At 45.7% G+C, this 22,098-nt stretch overlaps 1 protein-coding gene across 2 annotated transcripts in view; it reads right to left on the bottom strand.

The window, feature by feature from the left end:
* The window catches only part of HMCN1 (hemicentin 1), a 354,179-nt gene that overhangs the window by 82,636 nt on the left and 249,445 nt on the right, over nucleotides 1-22,098 (bottom strand). For both annotated transcript variants that reach the window (XM_006267576.4, XM_019500190.2), the window contains exons 53-63: nucleotides 18,144-18,294; nucleotides 16,710-16,913; nucleotides 13,092-13,205; nucleotides 12,192-12,379; nucleotides 10,025-10,121; nucleotides 7,661-7,822; nucleotides 6,496-6,609; nucleotides 6,174-6,376; nucleotides 5,863-5,944; nucleotides 5,642-5,773; nucleotides 4,218-4,367 (exon numbers count right to left, since the gene is read on the bottom strand). In XM_006267576.4, coding sequence (XP_006267638.2) covers nucleotides 4,218-4,367; nucleotides 5,642-5,773; nucleotides 5,863-5,944; nucleotides 6,174-6,376; nucleotides 6,496-6,609; nucleotides 7,661-7,822; nucleotides 10,025-10,121; nucleotides 12,192-12,379; nucleotides 13,092-13,205; nucleotides 16,710-16,913; nucleotides 18,144-18,294 — 1,597 coding nt within the window. The remainder of the gene's footprint in view (nucleotides 1-4,217; nucleotides 4,368-5,641; nucleotides 5,774-5,862; nucleotides 5,945-6,173; nucleotides 6,377-6,495; nucleotides 6,610-7,660; nucleotides 7,823-10,024; nucleotides 10,122-12,191; nucleotides 12,380-13,091; nucleotides 13,206-16,709; nucleotides 16,914-18,143; nucleotides 18,295-22,098) is intronic.

The raw sequence follows: 22,098 nt of genomic DNA, 5'->3' as shown, positions 1-22,098 counted from the left end.
GAGTTCAAGATCCTAAGGACAGGAAGAAAGGAGAGCAGCAAATTAAGGACCCTGGATTTCAGAAAAGCAGACTTCAACCCACTCAGGGACCTGATGAGCAGGACCCCTGGGAGGCCAATCTGTGGCAAAAGAGTGTCCAAGAGAGCTGGCTGTATTTTAAAGAGCAGGAAGACTAGCAAGTACGGCAGAAGACCAGCTTGGCTTAGCAGGAAACTCTCCAGTCAGCTAAAACACAAAAAGGAAGCTCACGATAAGTGAAAACTCAGACAAATGACTAGGGAGGAGTATAAAAGTATTGGTCAGGCATGTAGGGATGAAACCAGGATGGCCAAATCACAATTGGAGTTTCAGCTAGCAAGGGACATTAAGGTTAATAAGAAGGGTTTCTACAAATATGTCAGCAACAAGAAGGAGATCAGGGAAAGTGTGGGTCCCTCACTGAATAAGGGAAGCCAACCTAGGAACAGATGATGCATAAAAGGCTGAAGTAGTCAATGCCTTGTTCACATCAGTCTTCACAGGTAAAGTCAGCTCCCTGGCAGCACAGAAGGTGAACAGCTGATAGTGGTGAAAGAACAGGTTAGGGGCTAGTTAAAAAGCTGGATGTATATAAATCCTTGGTGCCAGATGGGAGGATGGTGATGATGCACTGGAGAGTGCTGAGGGAGTTGACTGATGTGACTGCAGAGCTGCTGGCCATTATCTTTGAAAACTCATGGTGATTAGGGAAAGGTCCCAGATGATAAGAAAAGGGAAAATATAGTGATCATCTTTAAGAAAGGAAAGGAAAGGAAAAGGAACTGGGGAACTACAGACTGGTCAGCTTCACCTCAGTTGCTGGAAAAATCATGGAGCAGGACCTCAAGGAATCCTTTTCTAAACACTTGGGAGAAAATAAAGTGATCAGGAACAGTCAGCATGGATTCACCAAGGGAAAGTCATGCCTGACCATCCTTCTATGATGAGACGACTGGCTCTGTGGATGCAGGGAGACTAGTGGATGTGATATACCTTGACTTTAGCAAGGCTTTTGATAATGTCTCCCATAACATTCTCGCAAGCAAGCTAAGGAAGTATGGGTTGGATGAATGGACTGTAAGGTGGATAAAAAACTGGCTGGATTGTTGGTGTCAGAGGGTAGTGTTATGGGATGCAGTCCCTAAGGATGGCCTTGTTACCCCTAAGGCCCCTTGACTGTGCCAGTTCAGCCCAATGGGCACCCTCTATTCTCACCTACCATGTCTTGATGTATTTTTGTAATATAGGAAGGCTGCCTTCACGTCCTGTTGGACACAGTCTTGATGGATTTTCCTGAACCCCATGGGTCCTGTTTCCAAGTAGGTGTCTTGGGACACCCCAGCCTTATGGGCTATATGTGTGGCTCCAACTGCCCCTTTACCATGCCCCAAGCCTCGCAGATGGTACCGACATTGTCCGGTCTAGGCCTTGTTGTAATTTGGCGCCCTTGTCCTCCCTGGGCTCTCTGCAGCCTTGTCTCACTCTGCACCTCACTGGCATCTGGGCTCTGTGCACCCCCAAATGCCACACCCTCTCTGGCACCGAGGACTGTGGACCCCCAAATGCCATGCCCTCTCTGGCATCGGGGTCCCCGTGCTGAAGTGGGCCCCCAAAGAGGCCTCCTCCTTCCCCAAATAGCCTTGCCCAAACCACCGGTCTTATACAACGGCAAACAAAACACAAGCCCCTGGGCTATAATATAAAACAAAAGGTCAGGGTATGTTCTGACCCTTTAAAAGGATCAGGTTTCGTCCCTGGTACACAGGTGCATCTCAAGTAGGGCCAAGGAGGTGATCCTCCCTGTCTACGTGACACTGGTCAGGCCACAGCTGGAGTACTGGGTCCAGTTCTGGGTGCCCCACTTCAAGAGGGATGTGGACAACATCGAGAGGGTCCAGAGGAGGGCCACCCGCTGAGAGGCTACAGGACCTGAACCTGTTCAGCCTCCACAAGAGAAGGCTGAGGGGGGACCTGGTGACAGTCTATTAACTCACTAGGGAGGACTAGAAGGGTTTGGGGGAGACCTTGTTTCCCCTAGCACCCCCAGGGATAACAAAGAACAACGGCCACAAGTTGTTGGAGAGTAGGTTTAGATTAGACATCCGGAAGAACTACTTCACAGTTAGGGCGGCTAGGATCTGGAACCAACTTCCAAGGGAAGTGGTGCTGGCTCCTACCCTGGTGGTCTTTAAGAAGAGGCTTGATGCCTACCTGGCTGGGGTCATTTGAGCCCAGTTTCCTCCTGCCCAGGCAGGGGGTCGGACTTGAATATCTACAAGGTCCCTTCCGACCCTACTTCTATGATTCTATGATTCTGGCACTGTCTAATATCAAAGGTACCTGTGGAGCTCCCTTAGCCCTAGGTGCAGCATACCAGGCAGTTGCAGCATCACTGGGCACTTCCTCCCTGGAGGCTCCTTCCCCTCTGCTACTAGTGGGGAAGTGTCTTCCTGGCCTCAGCCCTGGGGTTTATATATGAGCCAGGCCCTGCCCCTTCCGGTCAGCTGACTGCTGGCAGGTGTGGGCCAACTAACTCATTCTGGCTGCCCTGGTAACCAGCAGCTGGGGCTCCCCACTCACTGCTAGGGCTCTCTCCCTAGCAGTTTCAGCTCTTTAAAGGAGCAGGGCACCTAAGTGCTCTGCAACAGGTAGTAGTCAATGGCCTGATGTCTAGTAGGCAACCAGTATCAAGTGGAATGCCCCAGGAGTCAGTTCTGGGGCCAAGTTTGTTCAATATCTTCATCAATGACCTGAAAGATGAGATGGAGTGCACCCTCAGCAAGTCTGCAGATGATACCAAGCTGGGGAAGTAGTAGATAAACTGGAGGGTAGAGCTAGTATCCAGAAAGACCTAGACAAATTAGAGGATTGGACCAAAAGAAATCTCATGAGGCTCAAGTAGGACAAATGCAAAGTCTTGCACTTAGGATGGGACAATCCCATGCACTGGTACAGGCTGAGGACTGACTGGCTAAGCAGCAGCTCTACAGAAAAAGACATGGTGACTACAGTGGACAGTAAGCTGAATATAAGACTAATTGAAAAGACTATGTCGACTAATGGGAAAGAGTGTAATGTAGACTAATTGGAAAGAGTCCAGAGAAAGGCAATGAATATAGTTGGGATGCTGGGACATATGACTTACGAGGACAGGCTGAAGGAACTGAGCACATTTAGTCTGGAGAAGAGAAGACTGAGGAGGAATTTAACCTGAAGAGTGGTTCCAAAGAGAATGGAGCTAGCCTGTTCTCAGTGTTGTCAGATGACAGAACAAGGAGCCATAGTCTCAAGTTGTACCAAAGGAAGTTTAAGTTAGATATTAGGAAGATCTTTCTCACAAGGAGAGTAGTAAAGCACTGGAACAGGCTATGCAGAGAGGTGGTGGAATATTCATCCCTGGAGGTTTTTAAGACCTGGCTAGACAAAGTCTTGGCTGGAATTATATAGCTGGAGATAGTCCTGCTTTGAGCAGGGAGTTGAATTAGATGACCTCCTGAGGTCCTTTCCAAACCTAATTTTCTATGATTCTATAAATGAAACAAGATTCAATATTTACCCTAGTACAACCAAGCACTTGAACAAAGGCAAACACAGCATGGGTGTTCTCCTATTGGAATGCAAAAGGCTGTTCACACAGTAAAAGGTAAATACATGCTCAATAGCTTTTTTTCATCAGTGCTGTAATGCCCTGGCATCATGGTGACACACATTACTCATACCCAATCATTATTCCATCAATTCCATATGAATAATGTGTCAGGTTCCTTTTGCAAGTTCCTGTTGATAGACATCACATATTGTAGCAAAAGAGCCATGATATACTATTCCTTCTGAAATTATGTCAGGCTTCATGAAATTCTATTCAAAATGAACTTCAGGTGGAAACAGTGTTTTACAAGAGAGAGGTAATGGGAGGATGTGACCAGCAGCCACCATATGGAAACACTGTGCATTACAGCAAGTAAACCTATTTCCTTATTGTTTTCAAAACATGGTACAATGAGAATATACATTTTTCATACAAATTTCTGAATACTACTATAGTAATGTATTTGGCTAAACTTATGTTTTTCTAGACATCATGGTCCTAATTATCCCGCATATGATCTTCATTGCCTTCAATCATATACACTGCCATAAACCTAACTCATGTTAAGTGATCAGTAACTGATTCAGCTCTATACACACAGACAAGATACCTTGTACAGAAAGGATGTAACTTTTCTGAGCTTTTCCTTCTACATTTGAAGCAACACAAGTGTAGGTTCCACTATCCAACTGTTGAGAGCGGGCAATCTGTAGCTTGCTTCCTCCAGACAAAATATGGACTTCAAGGGAGTCAGAATTTTCTGAAAACAAGAGTAAGAAAGAATGATCCAACCACCAATTCATTTTGTAAAAATAGTTTAATCAAAATTTACAAAATTAGAAAAGATGTCAGTCCACTTTAGTTGAGTTAATTAAACTGAGAATTGGGGAAAGTGGAGAATAAGGAAAGATCTTGAAACATTAAACCCCAAAACTACCCAGGGCCCTGAAGGCTAGGGACAGAAGTGACATATAAACAGGTTTAAGTAATCAGAAACTGGTTTAAACCTGTAACAGAACAGAAGTTCAGTGAACATAAACCAGTTTCAAAATGGTTGAAACTGGTTTAAGATAAACCTCGTTAAATGTAGTATCAGACTTAACTGATTTGGGTCAAACCAGTTTATGAAACTCTGTCCCAGACCCCTTCCTGGTTCAAGTTAAATCACAGCCCCCCAGCATCCCAGCATGCTTTCCAGCCCTGGGCTGGGCTGGGCTTTCTGCTCCAGCAGAGAAGGGTGGGGGGTAGGGACTACCCCCCCACCCCTCCAGGTACACACCAGCTGGGATCTGGCGCCAGGGAGGGGATACACACCCCCACACACTCAAAATTACTGCTGGCTACAACCTTAGACTACAAATCCTAGAGGCACCTGGAAGAAGCCCAAGCCTGTGCCTTGAAGCAGGAAAAGGATGTGATGAGCAACCCTGAAGAATCCCACTGTTGTAAGTCTGGACTACAAATCCCAGAGACCTCGGGGGCAGCAGGAAGAGGAAGCAAACACACAGTCCATGCTGGTTATATGCCAGAGAGCTGTGCATTCCATGGCTTCTGTCCTGAGCCACAGCAGGCATGTGGCTGCATTTCCTGAATCATAAAGTAAATGTGTATCCAGTTGTTTCTCAGTTTAATCTCTGCAGTTTAGACAAACCTACAAAGACTGAATCAATTCAGCCTCGGGCTTTTTGATTATCTGTAATTAGCCAAAATGATACACTCTGGGTATGGACACACACGTGTTTGGAGTCATTTCAAAAGGGCAGCAGCAATTAAATTCCAACTGTTAATTGTAGATAAAATAGGAATGATACAAATGTAGCAAAACCATTTCAACTTCAACACTGCTTCATTCAGGATTAAAGTTGGATTGGTTTTGCTACATTTTTATTGGTTCCTGGCTGTTCTACAAATAACACTTAGAATATAACAGCTGTGCCTTTTTGAAATGGGCCCCTTTTGAAACGGTTCCAAGTGTATATACTTCCATATCCTGACAGGGAAAAACAGAGAAAGACCAGGAAGTGAAAAGGTTACCTATTGACTTGCCATTCTTTAGCCATATTAATGTTGGTGGGGGAATCCCAGTAGCATCACATGCAAAGGTGACAGGGTTACTGATAGTTTCATTGATACACTCTTGTTCAGGACCTTGTATACTTGGTGGCACTGTGAATACAGTAACATTATAAATTACTAAACTCTTTAAAATGACCTTTTTACTCAATTCTACTATATATAATGCAGTATATGCTCACCATAAACATTAAGATGAAAATTTTTAACATCCCGCCCTGCAATATTTATGGCTTTACACACATACTGGCCAGTGTCAGATACCTAAAATGGAAAAAAAAGGGTTCATTTATTGAGTGTCTTTTCTGATGTTAATGGCAGATCTTTTTAACATTACAAAATAGTGGTAGTAAAGGTTATGCTATATTTAGACTTTAAAAGTCTCTGTAAGTAGAACTTGATTCAAAGCCCACTTTTCCTAAATGGAAAGATTTCTGTTGATTCAGTGCTCATTGTTCAACAATAATGATACGTTGTCATCACTCTGGTATACCTCAGCACTCTTGATCTGTAGCATTTGTCCATCTCCTAAGATCTCCATATTTTCTGACTCTGTGATCATGCGTCCATTCTTGTACCAAGTGATGATCGGTGGTGGGACAGCATTGGACTCGCACTCCAGTGCCACTAGGACTCCTACTCTCACATTCACCACTGCAAAGGATGCCCCGGTGTGGTCTTTAATACTTGGTGGGACTGGAGAAAATTGAAGAGAGTTATTTCATCTTTGTTTTAGGGTATGATGATAAGAAACTAAGCAAACATTCCTATTTTTATAGCCACAGGCACTATTTAAAATAATGGTGAAGACAAACCATAAACAGTAAGGAAACTCCTCTTCTTGCTTTCCCCAGCTTGGTTTCTGGCAATACAAGTGTATTCACCACCATCTGATAGTTTGGCCTGGGGAATCTGCAGAGTCCGACCACCTACAATGAACCAAACAGAGAGAGGAGACTAAAATAGCTTCTATATTTATACTGTGGCTACTGTATTAATGTCAAATGATATTTTAAAAGCTACATTTCCTACAGACTACAGGTTAAGGCTAGATTAGCATAAAATTCCAAAGAACAGTTCACTATTCTTGCTTACTACTTGCTATCAAACTCTTACTGCTTTGCGTGAGTGAAACTCCACTGTATTCAGAGGAGTGTTCAGTCTGGAACTTAGTCCATGAATACTACTTTTCTGTCTCTCTTCCCTCTCTTCCTTTCTAGCTACTGATGCTTCCTCCCTCCTAACTCAGTCTTGGCCTTGCTACTTAGCTCTGTCAAGAGCTAGCCAGAATTTTCTCTTAACTGTCTTTCTTGCCATCTGCCTGCCTGCCTTACATAAACCACAGGCTTGGATCTTTGCTGTCATATAGTGAGTGCCAAGTCAATTCTTTCCCATCTCCATCAAAATGCATACTCAGCCAATCTCTCTCTCCAGCATGTAAAAAGAGGTCCCCTTAGCAAACCCTTGGATTTGCCTCTGAGAATCAGCTGGCCTCCACAGGAATAAAGATTTTTTATGGGCTATGCCAATTCTCAGAGAAGTCAATGGCAAGTTTGTTAATTTTTTGCATCTAGAAAAAAATGGGATTTGAATTGGGCCCTTGACTAAGTGACTGTCTTAATCTCCCATGATTTCTTTGAAAGGAAAATCAAAGTGACTAGGGTTTTAACTGATAAACACTTGCAGTGACATCATAGAGGCCATGCTATGAGTTATTCAATAGTCTGCCCCACACAAACTTTGTTCAATACTTTCCAGCTTGATTCTGTTTTTTTTAAGTGATTTTACTGGAAAGTATGCACGATGATGAAATATTTTAAAACACAACAGCCTGTTATACCAAGCATATAACTGGTATAGTTCCACTGCATGAAACTATACCACATGGTAAATTTGGCCACATATTTTGTTGTTTCACATATCCAGAGAAAGGGGCAGGAAGAGTCTCCAGGGGTTACAGAAACAGCAGAGATTCCTCACCAGGCACAATGAGAGCGTTAGTGTTCAAACTGATGGGTTTTCCATTCTTGAGCCAGCTGAGATCAGGGGGTGGAAAGCCATTGACTTCACAGGTCAGAGAGATGAAATTATTCACCACCACAGTCAAATTCTCAGGATTAGTACCAACTACACTTGGAGGAACTGCAACAAGAAATACATTAATGGTTCATACCACAGTGTCAGCAACCAAAACTCTCCAAGACCTTGATTTACTTAAAACAAAGCTGAGTTGAGTCCTGCCAAAGAACTGAGTACAAACATCTTTCACATCCATGAACTGATCCTTTGCTTTCCTCAAGCACCTGAAAACAAGTGCTATTAAAGACAATCCAGCTGTCACCCCTTTTTCTACAATTCCAATTTAATCATCATTTTCATTCCTGCATGGGGGCCTGGCAAAGATAACTAGCCGAGGCTGAAAGGGGAAGCATATAATTCCAGATTCATGTGTCAGGAATTTGGAAGTTAGCTATTTTTCAGGACGTTTCTTCTGTAGGGCAATTGCAGGCTGAGTTTGAGTGTATTTTTGTAATGCACAGCTCTACTCATTTTCTATTTTTTTGCTCATTTTCTATTTTATTCCTGTTCTTCATTCAACATTTTCTCTCTCATTACTGAGGAACCCCTCAAAGTTTCCTTCTTTCAGATGTAAATAGGCCACAGTTTGGCCTTTGCATTTAAAACTGAAGCTGGTGTGTTTGTATGACTAAAAATCACAAGTTCAAAGACAAAACTGTTCAGATTTGGTCCATTCTGTGCTTGCAGTTTAAAAAATTAAATCATTAAGGCCCAAGTCCAGGATTCCATATTTCTTCTGTAGATCTAGTGTCTGAAACTCTGGAAAGAATGCAAAGGATTGTTCTTGGCTGCCTCCTCAGTGGCTCAGCCATGAGTGCACACAGCATCCTGAATTTTTGAACAATGACAATAGACTCTGATGTTAAACTATTTTCGGGTCTCACATACTGGTAATGTTCCTGCTGACCTGTCATAGTCAGAAAATCTGGCTTATAAATGCCTTGTAGCCCTGAAGCAGTAAATAGAAGCCATACTGCTGAATCTGGCTCATGGTTTTGACATTTTAATACATGAGGCCTTGCACAAGATGCAATCATTTTCCTACACAAATGAGCATAAAAAACCAATGCAAGTAGAAATGGAAAATTCTGATCTGTTGGCAGTTAAACTTACTTTGCAAAGATGGAAATGACTAAAGGGGGTGCAAGATAGTGAAGAATCTGCTGGGCCTAATGGGTTCAGTTTGGACCACCACAATCTGAAAGTAGGCCCGTGCAAATAGGCAACTATTCAATTCAGATTCGGCCGATTTGGATTCAGCCGATCCAATTCAGAGATTCGAATTGCTTTTCTGATTCAATCTGGTCTAATCAATTTGGAAAAGATTTGGAGCTGATTCAGAGAGATTCAAAGATTCGGCCATAGGGTATAATGGGGAATCAATGAAATATCTATAACTTGGTTCTTTTTGGTTGATTCAGATTAAACTTGCCAGAATGATAGCCTTTTCTGAGGGCATGAAGTCTGCCAAGTATCAAGTTGATAGGTGGAGGGATTTCTGGGAAACTGCACCTCAAACTGCTGACAAGCAAAACTCATGACAGGTGACACTGTGTGTGTGTTAAGGCACAGAGCGGTGAAAACTGCAGGCCTGCTAGGGCCTGCTGTGGCCACAAAGCCTGCCAGCTGTCAAGGAGATAGGTGCAGGAGGAGTCTGGGCTCTGGGGCCCTAGAACTCTGACCACAGGCAGGCAAAACTTGTGACATGGGTACTTGTGGGACTGTGTGTGTGTTCAGGTGCACCCTTCCTGGCACTGGGGCCTCTGCACAACACAGCAGTGTGCCCCCATGAGCAGTGACATGGAATCAGGAAATACCAGGACACACAATGCCTCTATTGAGCCAGGTATGTGGCATACATCTAGCATTATACACCAGTGTAATCCCATTGATTTTAAAAGGACAACCAACATGCAGAAAATCAAGTACATACTGAGATATGTTGCTGAAATCATTGAGAATAACTATCATCGTTATATTGTATTATAATATATTATTATATTATTATTATTACATTGTTATATTATTATATATATTATCTATAATATATATATAATCACCTTCATAATATTCTAATTATCCTTGAGGATAACCATCAGCAAGGTTTAGGTTCTGCTTTCCTGATCTTCAGACAATTGACTCTAAACTAATACAGACTCAACAGATTGTTTACTTTCAACTGCCAAAGAAAAGAGTGATAATGCTGCCTTAATTGACTTCATTTTAAATGTGAGCAATCAGCAATTTAGCAATTAGTAATCTTACCGTGAACATTAAGGTTAAAATATTTTTTGCCACTTCCTGCTATGTTCTCCACAACACAGACATACCTGCCTGTATCTGTTATTTGGGAATTTAAGATCTAAAGAGGAAAAAAGAAGCTTTAGTAGAACAATTACATGGATTCATTAACAATTAAAATAACTTATTGATTTATTACTACAGGTTTAACTATGGTAACAGTGTTATGAACTGGTCAGCCTAGAGCAGAGGTAGGCAAAATATGGCCCACGGGCCTCATCCAACCCACAAGGCCATTCTATCCATCCTGCAGGGCCCCTAAAAAATTTAGAAAATTCATATTTATCTGTGTTTGGTTCCTGTCAAAAATGACAGGAACCATGGACAGTAGGACCCAGGGGAAGCCCAGTGGGCTCCCGCAACAGCAGGGGCTGCCTGGCCGCATCCTGCCCAGCCGGAAATCCCAGCAGGGGCTTCTGGCCTGGGACCATGTGGCTGCACTGGCACTGGAACCTCAGGTAAGGGGGGGGGGGGGGGAGGACCACAGACAGGGAAGGAGCCCGGGGAAAAGCTGAGCCCAGGGAAAAGTGGCCCCCCCCGCCCCGTGGTTGGTGCTCCCTGCTGGAGCCACTCGCAGCCCACACGGAGCTGCCCTAAGCAGGCACAAGCAGCCCCACATGGGCTGTAAGAGACTGCAATGCAGGGCACTGGCCACAGGTGGGCAAGGGGCCGATTTTCCCCCCCTGCACTCAGCACCAGCTTGTAACCCACCCCCACTACCAGCCTTGGCCCTATGCCAGCTCTGGACTCACCCGTCAGGGTTGCACACGGCAGCAGCAGCTGCGGCCTCCCCATTTGCCATGCCAGGCAGTGTTTGCTGCTGCTGCCCACCTGGAGCTCACGCACTGGGCAATGCAGAGGCAGCTGTGGCAAACACTGGCCGGTGCGGCAAGCTGGGGGGCCACAGCTGCTGCCACCATGTGCAGCCCCAACCAGCAAGCCCAGAGCCGGCGCAGGGCCCAGGCTGGTGGCAGGGGCAGGTTACAAGCTGGTGCTGAGTGGGGTGGAAAAGCGGGGCCTCACCTGCCCTGTGGCTGGTGCCCCGCATTGCAGCCACTCACAGCCCACGTGGGGCTGCCTGTGCCTGCTCAGGACAGCCCCACGCAGGTGCATCAGGGAGTGCCGACTATGGGGCAAGGGAGGGGCTGCTTTTCCCTGCACTCAGCACCAGCTCATTCCCTGCCAGGGAGCAGGGGGTCAGGGCTGCACACTGCCCCCTGCCTGTACTGCGGGGGTGGGGGGCACTGGGAGTGAGCAGGTGCATGGGGCCCACACCAGTATCCCGGGGCCAGCGCTGGCAGGGCCCAGAGCAGGGCAGCAGGAGTACAGGATACCAGTTGGTGGGGCTCTATGGAGTTGGGCCAGCTCCCCGCTCTCCCTGCTGGTGCAGCCCAGCTCAGCTCCACAGACCCCTGCCAGTCTGCGCCCCACTCTGGGCCCCACCAGTGATGGCCCTGAGACATTGGTTCCAAGACATTGGGACATTAGTCCCAAGATGATGACCAGGGGGTGCGGCACCTGTCAAGGGGTGAGGCTCCCCATGTGGCTCTTGACAGCTTGCTAAAACTGGGTAAGCGGCCCTCTGCCTGAAATAATTGCCCACCCCTGGCCTAGAGCAACTTACTTGCTCTTCAGTCTCTCCTCATGAAGGTAGTTCTCTTATAACGGAATACATGTTATAATGGAATAAATGTTTGCTGAGCCAGAGAGACTGCATGACACTTCAGCCTAGAAGTTAGGACACTCATCTAGGAGGGAGAATGTTTGCATTCCAGTCATTGCATTTTCAGTCTGAAGATTTAAATATTGTATACAAAATGGAATGCTTTCAACAGGAAGGATTGGTGATTCACCCGAGAATACTGTATGATCTGTGTCCTGGCGTGGAATCATATTGGTTTGAATTCCCCAAGTCAGAAGAGGGATTTGAACCTACATCTATCATATGCTGGGCAGGTGCCCTAATCACTGTGTTTATGGGTAAAAAAGGATAACCATCATCAACCAGATCAAACCCTTTCACTTAGAAGCACCGAAGAACTACATGAAATGATTCATCTATCTGAATTGATTTTCTATTATTTTTAGACACTATACCAAAAAAATAAAAAAAAATAAACTCAATCCCTACCTGTAACATCCTTCCACTGGATAAAAATATGTGATGGTCATCTTCTTCTAGGAGCTGGCCATCCTTTTGCCAGGTTATGGTTGGAGCAGGGTTGCCATTTGCCTCACACTCCAATACGATGGTCTTGCTCACAAGTACAGTGACCTCTTCAGGAAGATCTCCATCCATTCCATTGATGGATGGTGGCACTATACAGCATATAAAGAAGGATATTGTTATTAACCACCTTCTAAACCATGATTTATTTGCAAAATTCCTAGAGGGACAGAGCTGCAAATAAATACTGAATTTGCAGACCAAGGTAAAGAAAGCTTCACAGTAAGTTTAGTGAATGATGATGAAAATGCAAGGAAAAAGACAGCTCACATAAATCAACAGAGCTCCAGGGACTGAAGTTGGAATGCACCTACTAATACAATAATGGAGGAAAGGAGAGAGGACAATTCATTTTCCTGCTGAGAAGTGGAGTTTTTAGAGCCATCACAAAAAAATTATTTTTTAAGACATTCCCTTCATCCTACTAACTAATGGCTGTTTATATAGCGGCAGTATGTATATAAAGAAAGTTCCTATGAATAAAAGCACGCAGTAGATTTACAGGAAAAGAAAGCAGTACATAAAGATTTTCTAGCTTATATATGAATGAATCACACAAACTTGGACTTTGGAATACTCAAAAGAGTATTGGGATATTAGCTTGAGGACAGATGGATAGGAGGTGGGCAGCAGAGATGTATCTGAGAACTACTGCCAGGACGACAGAGGGGAAGTCTCATGCACCAAACAGAATGACAGGTTGGGAACTGTAAATGAATCAGGGGGACAGTTAGCAGCACTCTGTACACAACTCTTCCCTAATGAAAAATTCCTATAGATCTCAATAAGAGTGATATAGCTCACACAGCACGCGGACATCGTATTGAATGGAATCTTCTCCAGCTTCGTTTACAGCCACGCATGTGTATCTCCCAGCATCTTCCACCTGAGCCCGCGGAATCTGTAACACTCGGCCTCCTAAAGGGAAAAGGAATTCAAAATTTAAATAAAAAATCAAGAGGTCTGGGTCATTTACACACCACATTTCTCTGGAGATGTGTGGAAGTAAAATTATTAATGACAGCTGTGTGCATGTGCGTGCTGGTTTGCCTTTTTTTTCTGTTCTGGAGAAACTAGCAATTGTTTCTTAGCTACTTTATCTAGCCTCATGTTGGTTCTACGTGGAGTTTAGCATGGTTCATTAAAATATTAGGGAAGGCTAATTCAGTGGAAAGAAATATGTATTCTTCAGTCATGTGTCAGCCACAAACATAAGAAATGAAACTTTTCTCAGTGAGGTAAGGGAAAGCTATAAAATTCACTCCACTGAGGAAAGTAAATAGAACGATAGAATTCTTGCCTTCTGTTGAGCTCGACTGTACTGGAAACTTTCATTTCCAGTGTTCGGAGTTGCATACTCTTTTGCTTATTTACCTGCTACTTCATTTAAACTATAACTTCATTAACTTGTTTAGAAAGGTTTCCTCGTTGCTCAGGCTTGAGGATAAATGTTAGGGACAGAATGTGGCTGACTTCCAAATAGATGACAAGAGCACGAAGGGCATTCCCATCCACCTACCTTACCCACACCTGTCTGAATCAATCTGAAGTCATGCAGAAAGTTCATGCAACTCTCGTTCAATTAGTCTACAAGGCATACTACAGTCAATTAGGCTAGGGACAGACGTTTCACATAAACCGGTTTAAGTAATCTGAAACTCATTTAAACCTGTAACAGAACATAAGTTCAGAGCACATAAACCAATTTCAAAATGGCTGAAACTGGTTTAAGATAAACCTGGTTGAATGTAGTATCAGAGTTAACTGATTGAACCCTGGGCTGAGCTGTGATGCCTGCTCCAAAGAATAGGTCTGTCCCTGCCCCTCTGCTCTCTAGCCAGAGCAAGGGTGGAGGCATGGCTAGATGCCAGCCTGGAATGGCCCCCTGAGGCAAAGGGGGCAGGGAAGGGGTTTATTCCCCCCCTCCTTCCTCTCTGCCACTGGGGGACCAAAGCCAGGGTCTGCCAGTGGCTAGGCTGGGCCAAGGGCTGGCCTGGGCCAGGGCTCTCCCCCTCCTCCTCCTCCCCCCACTGTGGGGTGGGGGGATTGTTCTGTGTGGTGCTACCTTGGGGCCTAGGGCACAGTGCTGGGCCCCACTGTGGGGCAGAGGGGGAAAAACTGCACTCCTGGCTCACCATGTCCAGGCTGGGCTGTCATAGAGCTACGGCAGAAGGCTACCTCTGTTTCTCCCCAAAAACTCTGCTCTGTGACAATTTGGTTTGTATGGGCCCTGCAGAGGGTACACACCTTACCCTATCTCTTTAGGTAACCTGAGCTGGATACATTCCTGAGGGAGGGGGGAAACCTGCTCCCTCTGTCAACATGACTGGCCTCACCTCCCTGGGTGAGGGGCTTGGGCTCCCTGGTAGGCTAAAGACTGCCAGTCTGCCCAGCAACCAGTGATGCATTTCAAATTGGTTGGCTGACAGCCAATAGGTGCTGGCCTCCATTGGACCAGGTAAATGAGGTCATACGGGTTATATAAGTTATGGACCGCCCAGGAGGAAGAGGCAGCAGCCATGAGGAAGACTTAGAGAGAGAGAAGAGCTGGACCATCTGAAACTTGCTCTCTCTCTCAAAATTCATGATCAAGGAACTGCCTGCCTCCAGAGGGAATCTCCACCTGCCTCTGGATGATACTTGTGAGTAAGCTACTGGAGATCTAACTAGAGATATAGCTTGCAGTAACTCAGATGTGTGATCAAAGGCTACTCCAGCCACCCTGTTTGCTCTATGGGATTTCTCTGATACTACTCAACTCTGTACCCTAATCCAAACCTACTCCTTGTAACCAATAAAATTCTCCTTTGTACCCAGCGAGGAAGACTTATTGGGAGTGGGTCGAGATTATGCCTTGGGGTCCCCTTAGTTCGGCTGACTAAGGGAGACCACTACTTGTGCTTCCAACTGAGGGAAACACCCCAAGTTCTTGAAGTGAATCAAGTACCCTCGAGGGCTACTAGGTCTGTGTTTCCCAAGGGGCACAGTGCCAGAATCAAGCCTGTCCCTGGGTGGTGGCAGCTCTACCCCCAGGCTAGCATGTGTGCTCCAGAAAGGGGGTTGGCCGGGGAGGCGCCTCCAGGGAGACCACCTGGAAGGTGGTCGGGCAGTGAGGTGGGTGGCTCAGCACAGAAGCACCCCCTACTGGCCCGCCACAGAGTCACTGTGGCAGGCAGGGCTCTCCCCCTCCTCCATGGGGTGGGGGTGGGGGTCTGGCCATGCCCCCACTCTCACTGCCAGCTGGGGCCCAGGTTCTGGCCACATTCCCTCCCCACAAAAAGCCTGGCAAAGGCTCCTTCCCCACTCCCCATCCAGGCACACCTAGGCTGGAGTCCCTGCAGGGTGGGGTTTAAATCATACTCAGGCCTGCTGGGGCCTGGCCATGCCCCCTCCCTCAACTCAGCTTCCCTTGGCCACTGTGGAAAGGAAAGGACAGCTCTCTCTAGCACCCCGACTTCTGGTGTGAACCACTACAGGCATGGGGCTGCATTTCTGGAATCAAAAGTCTTGCAAATTGGTTCAATGTACACAGTTTAGACTGACATGCAAAGATTGAATCAATTCTGGTTTGGGATTTTTGAATGTCTGGACTTAGCCTAAGTCTATATGGCATCTACAGAGTTCTGCAATGGATTCCCTATGAACGCCGCATGACCTCTGAGGCTGGGGGGGCACGGCTGCACTGGTGGTGGCAGGAACCCATCAGCAGGGAGCAGGGAGCTCCTGCAGATGCCACCGGCACTGTTGGCAGTGGCGGGGGGGGGGAACGGCGAGTGCTGACCACAGGTCGGCAACCACCCGCAGGCACCACCAGCAGTGTCAGCAGCAGTCGAGGGCAATCATGGACTGGTGATCAGGGATGGTGAGTGGTGACCACCTGTAGGCACCACTGACAGTGTTGTTGGTGCCTTTTTGCAGGGGGTGCACCGCCATGCACAGGGGGTGCACATGTACCTGGGATTCCCAAACTGCAGAAAACGCTCTCTGTTACTGACACATGGAGCAAAAGTTCCACATAAAAGGGTTGTGCATGGGGCCATGATGGTTTGATAAGGAAGTGTACACTGAAGCTCACAGAGAGTCTTGAAGGAGACTCTGCACTGAGCACCCCATGTGGCATAGAGGTGTTGGTGCAGTGCAGCAAGGGAAGGGCGCTGCATAGGGGTGCCTATGGCCCCCAGCTACTCAGAAGTTAGAAAGGCCTGAGTTATACGTTTCTATTTTTTAAGGAAAGAGAATGTAAAAACACATGCAGGTCTGGACATTCAAAATAAAAATTTCTAATGAAGCAAAAAGGATAATTAAGGATGTATTTTGTTCAAAATTAATCAATAATACATTAATGGTTTTGAAGATGAAAAATACTATTATGTACATGTTCTAAGCACCATAAATCATGAGGTGATTTGTGAAACTACTCACCTGGTAATATTAGTACTTTATCACTGGAGGTCAAAGGGTAGCCATCTTTGTACCATGTGAGAACAGGAGGTGGAACAGCATTGGTTTCACAGTAAAGAGAAAGGGGATTGTTGAGTATAACATCTTTGGTTTCTCCACCTCTGCCAATATCCACAATGTTACCAGCTTGCCACTCGCCATGTAGTTTTCGGAAACTAGGAGGAACTATGCTCAGAAAAAAAGAAAGCTTATGTTAATGTTTTGTAATAGAAATAGATATTTTAAAAATCCAGGAACAAAAAGATACAGTACTGGACTTGTTAAATAGCACTTATGAGCTACATGACTAATTAAGCATCCTAAATTAGTCTCCATTGCAACAGCCATGAAAGTCCCAAGTCTCAAGAACAGATGAAGACCTTTCATTTCTGAATGCAGCTCTTGTACAAGCCATTTACCTGCCTGTGCCTCAATTTCCTGATCTACAACTGGAGAAATTTTACACTTATCTTCCTTAAATTATATTTCTGGAATATAAGAATGTAAGAAGTACCATATAGGGTCAGACCAATGGTCTATCTAGCCCAGCATCCTATCTTCAACAGTGGTATCAGTAGATGCTTTAAGGTGTGTACATATGTTTGCTGCACCCGGTCTACAAGCACACAGCTTGCTTTAATCCATGTGATCGCAGACCAGGAGTGGCATGTAGAGGTGTCTGCCAGTGTCAGAATCCAGACAGAAAACCTGATGCAAGTGATTCGGGGGGGGGGGGGGGGGGGTCACAAGAGGGGGTTGGTGGGTCTGCTGTGGGGGAAGGGAGTTTTTTGGGCTCAAAATAGCCCATTCAGGGTTGGGAGGGGAGGAAAATTGCAGCCCTGGGGCTGAGGCAAATGATTGAACTAGGTCAGGGTAACCAGATATTTACTGGATCAAGTTAACCAGTTCCCAACCTAAGTTAGTTCACCTACTTAATCCTAACATTTTTTGCAAAGGGAAGAGGGAAGGGGTGGCAGGAGACAGGAGAAGGGGGCAGAGGAAGGGGGGCATGGGGAAGTGGAATAGGGGATGGGGGAAAGGGGGAATTGGGTGGGAGGGAGCTGCTAGGCACTTGCAGAAGTGGGGATGGGTGAGCAATGCATGGGGACAGGGAGCTGCCAGGAAGCTGTCGATGGGCCTGGATTGGGTCCATACTGCCCCCAATAAGCGTCATGCCTGCCCCCCTCTGGCTGGTGCATTAGAGAAGGTATTAACCCTTAACATGCAATGGCTCAGGGCACATGCTAACTTTAACAACACCTAACATTTCTTAGAGTTAGCATGTGCTAATTTCAACATGTAAGTACATGTCTTTATTAGTCCAGAGGATGGAAGAATAAACAATTCCTATGATCCAAAACAAATATTGACAAAAGAGAAAAACATCTATTATTTCAGCTTTGCTTCCCTCCTTACCTTGTATGTTCACATCAAATTCCATTTCATCCTCTCCAGCAATGTTAGATGCCACACAGGTATAGCGCCCAGTATCTGATACTTGAGCCTCCTTTATCTGCAGACTACGGCCACCAGCTTGGATAGTAATATGAGCATCTGATGTAATAGGCTGTGATTTAATTTTAAAAATCCATAAGTATTACATACATACTTGAACTCCCAAATATCAGGAAAGTAGTTAGATGTTATGGCCCTTTTATTTTAATATTCCTGAGGAAGTACAACCACTCTCAAATACTTGGTCATGTGGCAAAGGGAGAATGGTTGGGGGGGGGTGCATTTTTTAAATCACCTCTTTGGTATGATTTGCCAAGAGTAACACAGAATAATATTTTTATTATGACTATTTTTAGAAATAACCAACCCTGATCTCCTGTGGTGCTAAGGACTTCCTAGAATCACTTGGCAGCCTTGATTCCCATATCCCAGAATTTGTAATTGGAGACCAGCCCATAGAGTTCCTATGGGCTAGCAGGCAGGCAAAAGTCATATTACACACAATGCATAATGCCAGTGTAAAGAAACACAAGTGATAACATGTAGCACAGTAAGTTAATTAGAAAGGAGTGGTTTAGGGAAATAAGTTGTTTTTTAACAAAGACAAAAATATCTACTATCTTTTCCAAATAGACAACTTAGCGATGATACTTTGTATTTATAGACACAGTCTTCTGACTGGTCAAGGGGAAGGGCCTGGGGGGAGGGAACGTATCCTGAAGATTAATGCATGGCTGTGCAGATGGTGTTGCCAACAAGGCTTTGGCTTATTTCACCAAGGGATGTTGTTCCAAGAATGATTGCTAGGAAGAGACAGGATCCACCTGATGAAGAGAAGAGGCTAAGGGACCTGAACCTGTTCAGCCTCCACAAACGAAGGCTGAGGGGGGATCTAGGGGCTGTTTACAAACTAGTCAGGGGGGACCAGCAGGCATTGGGAGAGTCCCTGTTCCCCCGAGCACTCCCAGGAGTGACAAGAAATAACGATCACAAGCTATCAGAGAGTAGATTCAGGCTAGATGTCAGGAGGCACTACTTTACTGTCAGGGCGGCTAGGATCTGGAACCAACTTCCAAGAGAAGTGGTGCTGGCTCCTACCTTAGGGGTCTTTAAAAGGAGGCTGGATGAACACCTGGCCGGGGTCATTTGACCCCAGTACTCTTTCCTGCCATGGCAGGGGGTCGGGCTTGATGATTTGCTCAGGTCCCTTCCAACCCTACCAACTATGAAACTGAAGAGAAGGAAGAGCAGACTGGCTCACTAAATTAGTGAGGAGGGCTTTAAACTAGGTTCGCTAGGGGATGGAGACCAAAGCCCTGAAGTAAGTGGGGAAGTCAGTGACCTGGAGAAAGTGCAAGCAGGAGGGAGCAACAGTGGAGCCATTCTCATTTTTCCTGAGAAAGGATGGAGATCAGCTAGTTACCTCAGGTGCCTGTACACAAATGCACAGAGCCTGGGAAACAAGCAGGAAGAACTGGAAGTCCACTATGACATGATTGGAATAACAAAGACTTGGTGGGATAGTTTGCATAACTGGGGCACTGGCATGGGTGGGTATAAAATGTTCAGAAAAGACACGAAGGGGAGAAAAGGAGAAGTTGCACTTTATGCAAAAGAGCCATGTGATTGCTCAGGGCTCCAATATGTAACTGGAACTAGGCCTGTCGAAAGTCTCTGGGTTAACGTCAGAGGGGATAGCAACATGGGTGATGTCTTGGTGGGTGTCTGCTATAGACCATCAGACCAGGTGGATGTTGTGGATGAGGATTTCTTCAAAAGGCTAGCAGGAGTTTCCCAATCACAGACCCTGGTTCACATGCTCTGCTGGGAAAGCAATACAGCAGTGCACAGACGATCCATGAAGTTTTTGGAGAGTGTTGGGGGATAACTTCCTGGTGTGAGAGATTAATTAGGGGCCATGCTTTTCCTGACCTGCTGCTCACAAAATGGGAAGAATTGGTGGAGAATGTAATAGTGGATGGCAACTTGGGCATCAGCAACCACAAGATGATTGAGGTCAGGGTCCTGAGGAAAAGCAGCTGAATATGGACCTTGGAGTTTAGAAAAGCAGACTTTGACTCATTCAGGGAACTGATGGGCAGGATCCCCTGGGAGGCCAGTTGGAGGGGGAAGAGTATCCAGGAGAGCTGGCTGTATTATAAAGAAACCCTACTGAGGGTACAGAAACAAATGATCCCAATGTGAAGGAAGACTAGCAAATATGGAAGAAGACCAGCTTGGCTTAGCAGGGAACTATTTATTCAGCTAAAACACAAAAAGGAAGCTTATAAAAAGTAGCAACGTGGACAAACAGCTAGGGAGGAGTACAAGACGATTGTTTGGGCATGCAGGATATAATCAGGAAGGCCAAAGCACAATTGGAGTTGCAGCTAGCAAGGGACATGAAAGGTAACAAGAAGGGTTTCTACAATTATGTTGGCAACAAGAGGAAGATCAGGAAAAGTGTGGGTCCTTTACTAAAAGAGGGAGGGAACCTAGGCACAGATGATGTGGAAAAGGCTGACGTACTCAATGCCCTTTTCAGCAAAGTCTTCACAGGAAAAGTCAGCCCCCAGACTACTGCACTTGGAAGCATAGTTTGGGGAAGAAGGTGAGAAGCCAACAGTGGGAAAAGAACAAATTAGGGACTATTTAAAAAAGCTGGATGTGTATAAATCCATGGGTTGAATGGGATGCACCTGAGGGTGCTGAGGGAATTGGTTGATGTGCCTGCAGAGCCACTGGCTATCATCTTTGAAAACTCATGGTGATCAGGAGAGGTCCCAGACAATTGGAAAAGGACAAATATAGTGCCCATCTTTAAGAAAGGGAAGAAGAAGGATCTAGGGAACTACAGACTAGCCAGCCTCAACTCATTCCCTGGAAAAATCATGGAGCAAGTCCTCAAGGAATCTATTTCTAAGCACTTGGAGGAAAAGAAGGTAATTAGGAACAGTCAGTATGGCTTCACCAAGGGCAAATAATGCCTGACCAACCTGATTGCATTCTGGGGATGCAAGGAGACTAGTGAATGTGATATACCTTGACTTTAGTAAGGTTTTTGATTTGGTCTTCCACACCTTTCTCAGAAGCAAGCTAAGGAAATACGGGTTGGATGAATGGTCTGTAGGGTGAATAGAAAACTGGCTGGATCATCAGGTTCAGAGGGTAGTAGTCAATGGCTTGATGTCTAGTTGGCAGCCAGTATCAAGTGGAGTTCTCCAGAGGTTGGTCATGGGGCCAGTTTTGTTCAATATTTTCATCAGTGACCTAGACGATGGGATACAGTGCACCCTCAGCAAGTCTGCAGATGACACCATGCTGTGGGAAGTAGTAGGTATGCTGGAGGGTAAGGCTAGGATTCAGAGAGACCTCGAAAAATTGGAGGATTGGGCCAAAAGAAATATCATGAGATTCAAGGACAAATGCAGAGTCCTGCACTTAGCACAGAATAATCCCATGCATCACTACACACTGGGTACCAACTGGCTAAGCAGCAGCTCTGCAGAAAAGGATCTGGTGGCTACAGTTGACTGTAAACTGAATATGAGCCAACAGTGTGCCCTTGTTCTGAATTAGGCTAACAGTCTACTGGGCTGCATTCATAGGAGCATTGTCAGCAGATCGAGTCTTCCCCTCTATTCGGCACTGCTTAAGCCACATCTGGAGTACTGTGTCCAGTTTTGGTGCCCCTACTACAGAAAGGATGTGGACAAATTGGAGAGAGTCCTGCGGAGGGCAACAAAAATGGTGAGGGGACTGGGACATATGACTTATAAGAAGAGGCTGATGGAACATTCGGTGAAGCCGCAGCTGGAGGACTGCATCCAGTTCTGGGTTCCACACTTTAAAAAGGACATGGAGAAGCTTGAGAGAGTCCAGAGGAGCCACATGCATGATCGGAGGTCAAGAAAGC

The sequence above is a fragment of the Alligator mississippiensis genome, chromosome 5 (genome assembly GCF_030867095.1).
Source record: "Alligator mississippiensis isolate rAllMis1 chromosome 5, rAllMis1, whole genome shotgun sequence".
NCBI lineage: Eukaryota > Metazoa > Chordata > Crocodylia > Alligatoridae > Alligator > Alligator mississippiensis.
This window is presented reverse-complemented; position numbering and strand designations above follow the sequence as displayed.